The sequence below is a fragment of the Charadrius vociferus genome, unplaced genomic scaffold, assembly GCF_000708025.1.
Source record: "Charadrius vociferus isolate BGI_N301 unplaced genomic scaffold, ASM70802v2 scaffold52, whole genome shotgun sequence".
Lineage (NCBI taxonomy): Eukaryota > Metazoa > Chordata > Aves > Charadriiformes > Charadriidae > Charadrius > Charadrius vociferus.
In genome coordinates this window covers 5,917,308-5,924,123 of record NW_009647572.1, presented here as the reverse complement: position 1 = coordinate 5,924,123, position 6,816 = coordinate 5,917,308, and the positions used below count along the sequence as shown (strand labels likewise).

At 35.3% G+C, this 6,816-nt stretch overlaps 1 protein-coding gene across 1 annotated transcript in view; it reads left to right on the top strand.

Annotated features, from left to right (window-relative positions):
• The window catches only part of LOC104282750 (chromosome unknown open reading frame, human C7orf60), a 23,990-nt gene extending 20,349 nt beyond the window's left edge, over positions 1 to 3,641 (top strand). The window contains exon 4 of the mRNA XM_009880873.1: positions 2,594 to 3,641. Within this exon, the coding sequence (XP_009879175.1) occupies positions 2,594 to 3,223 (630 nt within the window). The 3' untranslated portion in view covers positions 3,224 to 3,641. The remainder of the gene's footprint in view (positions 1 to 2,593) is intronic.
• Positions 3,642 to 6,816: the final 3,175 nt, after the last annotated feature.

Sequence of the window (6,816 nt, the reverse complement as noted above, 5' to 3'; positions counted from 1 at the left end):
CACAAAAATGATCAGAGGGCTGGAGCACCTCTCCTGTGAGGACAGGCTGAGAGGGGTGGGGTTGTTCAGCCTGGAGAAGAGAAGGCTCTGGGAAGACCTTATTGTGGCCTTCCTGTACTTAAAGGGGGCCTACAGGAAAGATGGGGAGAAACGTTTGAGCAAGGCCTGTTATGATAGGACAAGGGGGAATGGTTTTAAACTGAAAGAGGGAAGATAAAAGGAAAAAAAAAATTACAGTGCGGGTGGTGAGACACTGGCACAGGTTGCCCAGAGAGGTGGTAGATACCCCATCCCTGGAAACATTTAAGGTCAGGTTGGACGAGGCTCTGAGCAACCTGATCTAGTTGAAGATGTCCCTGCTCATTGCAGGGGGTTGGAGTAGGTGACCTTTAAAGGTCCCTTCCAACCCAAACTACACTATCATTCAGTGAAACTAGGAGGAGGGAAACTGAGACTGGGGTAAGTAGAACAGGTTTCTTTTTGAGCCGGTATTTTTGCTGCCCCTTTCTTCAAATCATTCTGCTTATAACACAGATATTCCAGAGTATAATTAGCCGTGGTTATTTTCTTAAAGGAGTTTCATTTGTCTACATAACAAAAAAAAATTAAAAAAAAAAACAAAAATGGCAAAATTGGAGTGAAGAGAGAATCTCCACTTTGGGAATCCAAATACAATTACGTAATGCTGGGAAACATGCTGAATATGCAGCAGATGTTGTACTGAAGTAAATATTGCCTGAGACCAAAAAATAAAGAGGCTGGAAGGGTACTGGAATGAAAAATTAGAATATACAAGTAGGATTGTGTTCCTAAATGTCAGTGGATGCACTAAAATATAACTGCTGTTTCAGTGTCTAGAAGGACTTTAACATCAGTTCAAGACTTGTATAACTAGTTTAGTAGCAATCTCCAGTTTAGCAGCATTTTTGTCCTAAAACTGCTTGCAGAGTTCAGATTCAACTCAAAACATACTTTAGTCCTGAAATGGTCTGTAACATTATTTCTATGTAACTGTTTTCTGAGTATTTTTCCACTACTGAGAAATACATGCAGTCTAAATAGTTTTTTTCAACTGTGTATGTATAGCCTCTAACTTTTTAAGTCTTGCTTCTAAGTTAGCATGGTTCTCTGAACAATTATTTGTCAAAGCACTTCTTTCTTTTAAAACCTATTAGAGGATATCATGAAATTACTACTGTTAATTTCCTGTTCTAAATATTACAAGGAAGCAGAATATAGTCCTGCAGGTATAATGGTTGCAATTAAAATTTCTTGATTATAACCACATAATGCAAAGCTCTTTCTTGATTTTTTTTTTTTTTTCCCATGTTGGAGGCCAAGATTAAAACCACGGAAAAATAAATCACAGATTTTTTTTGAACATTGATTACTATTTCCCATTTACTGCATACTCTCAAAAGAGAATGTGATTTTATTTAAACAGAAATAACCCTCTCTTCTACTTGGAAACAATTGTGCATATCTGTTGCTTTATGAATACCTTTACAGTACTGTTCTAGTGATCTTTTTTTTTAATATTGTTTTATAAAACACACTAAATATTTTTGCGGTATGAAAATGCAACAGGTCTAACTCCACCTTTCAGATGCGCTCCACAGAATGTTTTGTGTCTGCTTTCATGTTCACTTACCTGTTTAGAGTGTCTGTTGTTCCCTGCACATTCTCTAGGCATTAATAACAATTTTTATTGCTATCCTGTCAAAACCTTGTGTCTTAACACCTTGTTTATGAAAGAAGTCAGTCTCAGATTTTGATTAATATAAAGTGTCAAAACTTAAATGTAGTGAATAGTATACTGTGACACTGCCTTTTTGAATGCTCTGTGATTAAGGGAAGTTAAGAACTTATTCTTCTCTATGTTGTATTGTGGTGTCATTTCCCATCTTTGACAGTTTGAGTGCACAAATGATCAAGAGATGAATTTAAAGCCCTTACCTTGCTTTGATAACGTAATGTGTACTGCCACACTTTGTATTTGCAGCAAGGTTAAAACACAGACCTGCATCACTGCTGCAAAGCAGTTAGTGTAACGTATCTTTCCCATGTATATGGCTTTGTCATAGCTTCTTTGTTTCTGTACCAATAAAGAATGACACTTTTTTCCCAAGTAACCAAACTACTAAGTTTCTTGGATTCTTTTCAAAGAACTAGTGGAAATACTGAGGTATCAAATTTATTTTCTAATTACTGATTTCAGGTTTATAAAAACCTATAAAAGGCTTCCAGCATCCAGAGAAACAAAAGCAATGTAGGCTTATCTGTATTCTTCTTCAATCATTTGTGAGATAGTTGATATGATACTTTGGTTGGGTAAATTTCTATTTTATTTTAATTAACAATCCTCAGCTATCAAATCTCTAGTAAATTACTACACATCTAAAATTTTGTTTCGCAATTGTGAAAGCTAATGATATGCATTAACTAGTTGGTTTAGATTGTTTGATTTAATAGCAAGAGGAATGTTCAGAGAGAATAGAGAAGTTATCATTGATTTTCTGTGGGTTTGGATTGTATTTGCTCTTTAAACTAACCTTGGTGTTTGTTTGGTTTTCTGTTTTTCTTATTCCATCAGAGCGTATACAAATGTGACTTCTTAAATCTTCAAATTCAGCAACCTCTCCAACTGGCACAAGATGCTATAGATGCCTTTCTTAAGCAACTGAAAAATCCCATTGATTCTCTACCTGGAGAACTGTTCCATGTCGTCGTTTTCTCACTCCTCCTTTCTTACTTTCCATCACCCTATCAACGATGGATATGCTGCAAGAAGGCACACGAACTTCTCGTATTAAATGGCTTATTGCTTGTAATAACTCCGGATTCATCTCATCAGAATCGCCGGGCTATGATGATGAAAAGCTGGAAAATTGCCATAGAGTCCTTGGGTTTTAAACGCTTCAAGTATTCCAAGTTCTCTCACATGCACCTGATGGCATTTAGGAAAACTTCCCTGCAAACAACAAGTGACTTAGTTAGCAGGAACTACCCGGGAATGTTGTATATCCCACAGGATTTCAACAGTATAGAAGATGAGGAGTATTCCAACACTTCCTGCTATGTTCGATCAGATACAGAAGACGAACAGCTAGCTTACGGTTTTATGGAGCTACCTGATGCTCCTTATGACTCAGACTCTGGAGAAAGCCAGTCTAGTTCAATTCCTTTCTATGAGCTAGAAGATCCTATATTGCTCCTAAGTTAATGTAGTTGTTGAAATGCCCTTTCAGTCAAACCTCTTGCTTAACTAATTTTGCTATACTAACATGGGCTCAACACACAAAAATGGTTTGCATAAAGAAAATGCAAAGGTTTACAGAGTTTGCTATTTTTTTCTACTTTTGAATTTTAAAATTTATTCTTGTATGAAAGTGAAAAAATACAAGTTTTATGCAAATGACTCATGTCATAGCATAAATTGCTGTTACTTTCTTTAGATTTGTATCACTAATTTTTTCCCAGAAAGGTACCATTCTTTTCTTTAGTGCTGTGAAGTGTGAATTCTATTTAATTTGCTAAATGTTGTTTCAATATTTTAACTCAATGTGGTTGAGCTTAAGGCACTGGAGTTGGTGGGCTTCTGAGAAGTATATGTAGGAAGAAATAATTTGCACTTTAATTAAATGTGCAGATAGGTTAAGGCACGTGGTTACACATGTCCCTTCTTAATTATGGAACAAAACTCTTTTCCAAAACTTGTTTCACTTTGGTTAAACTTGGGCTGGAAAAACTGTAATGCTTGCACATTTTATTTTGTGTTTATTGCAGCCCTCTAGAGATAACACCAAATCGAGCTAACACCACACCACTGGAATATATTCATCCATAGTTATACATACGGTATGATTTCATTGCATAAATAGTAGTTAGACATGAGATTTCTGAAGAGGTTATTCCCCACCCCCCCCAGATGAGTATGGTACGTCTGGACAATTATGTTTCACTTCAAAGCTGGAACATGTTTTTGCGATTTTATGAGTGTACAAGCACTAACGTATATCAGTATTTCCCCAATGATGGTGTTCTGTATTCTCTTCAAACTGTGTTTTTTGGGGGACAGGGTGGGGTTTGTCACGTTTTAAAGTAAATTATTTATGCATTTTAAAAACAAACAACTTTTTCTTTAATTGTCCTTATTTGTAGACCTCCCAAGTTATAGGTTAACTACAGACTGATTTTGTAAAAAGGAACATAATTATAGAAGTTTTTCAAGGATACACATATTTGCACAAAGCTGTGTATTCAGACCACACAAGTGAAGTTCACATACACTATTTATTTGCTTATTTGGACCCCAAAATCTTGTTTGGTTAAATAAAAACTCCATAGCTGTCTGAAAACTGATCTGCACTGTTAGGAAATGGAACAGAAGTGGTTTACATCTATTTAGGTTTTTAACTTGTTTAATAAATTTGTGAGTTTTTGCAGGAAAAAACAATTCTGTTCAGTGGTAAAAATAGGGGATTCGGTATTAGTTTAGCTTAGATTCCCCTCTATTTAAAAATAATGGCCAGAATTTTTGGATTTGAATATTAGGCTGTTAAATCTATATGTAAGTGCCTAATAATAAATGATTTGAACTAGGTGCCACATCACAGTTTTAAGACTGACTTCAGCAAAATGGTAGAAAATACTAGTTTCACAGGTGGTTGTAATGAAATACACCTTACACCATATTAACCTACTGTGTTGTATTTATAATACAGAAGTTAACCAGATAAACTGAAGTTGTAGTGTGGATTTTACAGTGGTTGCTACAAAAATGAAACTTACTCCTTCCATTGAAGTTTTGCACTGAAATTGTCACAGTTTGACCTACCTGTTTTTCTTTTATACTATTTCCTACAAAGAGTTATCCTGCATTGGTCCAGCTTATGCTCTAAACATGATCTGGACTGCAATGCTTTACTCTTTAACATAGGCTTTTTGTGTCTCTCTTCTGAAATATTAAGCATCCCATAATACCTGATTCAAATTTGTTATTCAATCTGAATGATATAACAAACCAAACAATTATATTCTGATGTGAGTGGGGAAAAAAAAAAGTTTAGACATACAAGTATCATGGTTGACTATTTTTTTTTTTTTACAGAAAATACTTCTCTAATGAAATACACAATGGCTTCAAAATCAGTTATAAGTCAGTATTTGCATCTAATGCTTTACCACTTTCACTAAAAAGTTCACTTCACTTTCACTAAAAAGTTTGTCAGTCAAAGCCTTTCTTCTTCCCAGTTAACCACTGACTCCAGCAGTGCTCATGTTAAAGCTACGATATTGGTGCTATAAATTCAGCTGCTTATGGAAATTTAATCTGTGCATACTTCAAAGTGTACCTACTGTTTTAACTGATACCCCTTTTAAAAAAAGTTATATTCTAGCCAACATGTGTTGGCATTGGTTAATGTAAATTGGCTTGTGATTCATACAAAAAAGCAATTCGGACCAAGATTTACCCCCCAAAATAGTTGAAAATATTAACATTTAAAATTTAAGCCTTTTTGGCAGGTTAGTGACACCACTGTATTTGTGGTTTAGGGACCTGAAATTCATAACAGCTTGGTTTTCTTGCTGCTCATTCTAAATACCTGAAGTGTTGGTTTTGGGGTTTTTTTTGTTTTGTTTTGTTTTTTTTTTTTTAACAAGGGACAGTAGATTGTGGTGAAGGAGGAAAGTGGGATTTACATAAATACTTATACCTCCCTGAACAGTTCAATAAAGTGGTGATATCAGGAGTTGTTGATATTTGGCTTTGGTGCAAGGAGAATGTTTCTAGGTTATGAAATATTTGAAAATTATGACTGTGCAAGAGATCTCTTGTTCTTAAGGTGCTGGAGAGGAAAAAGAAAAAAAATGTGTATTTGCATTTCTGTTGTCTTTATGTCACTACTTTTTGTGAACAAAGCACATTTATTAAAAAAAAAAAACAAACCAAAACTGAACACCTTTTTTTAAAATTGTTTCTTTTGTGTGGAGATGTCTTATTTTCTTCCTATGGAATTGGTTTATGCTGAAATCCAGTGAAACCAATGCATAGTTATTTTCCTTATTGTCAAGAAAACAGTTCTGTTGGGTTTATTTTATAAACAACTGAATTATAGTAAAGATGTTAAATTTAGTACTTCAGTTTCAGTTTCTACATCTCAGTTGAGGTCTTTGCTTTACAGAAGGGTTTTTCGAGTTACTCCAGTTGATCCTGTATCATGTTTCTTTGACTGCTCACTTAGGATGTGACCACTTTCTAATGCAGTGCCTCTCCTCTTTCCCTAGATGTTCTTAATTTTTCCTCTATCTCCCTCAAATACCTTTGCAGTACCTGGGGTGCATTGGCCTTCTGAGGTCATTACTGTATTTTTGTACATGGTGATTTTGAGTACTGGAGGTGTTGGGAAAGGATGGCAATGGGAAAAGAAACCCAAAAAACTGAAAATGCAAGGCTCCTACTCGGATCCAGATTCTAAGAAAATTAGATTTCAGCAGAACTGAAGTGTGTCCCTAGCACTGCCGAGCCAGCTGGTGTATTCTGGTCTCTTACTTGACAGTGAAGATCAGAAAACATGATTTCACAGCTGTTCTCAGTATTGCTTCCTGCAGAATCTTTCTGTGCTTTTCTGCTTCAGGGAGACTTGCTGACTTGCCTTTAAAGGGTGATCATTCTAAGTATTTTTAATCATATCTCCATGAATCAGCAGCATATCTTTGATTCCTTGCAGTTAGGATATGTATATATTTAGGTTTTCTGCTCATTCCTTGTTTCCTCAATTTTCCTCAATTTATTGTTTTGTACCTGTAGAATAG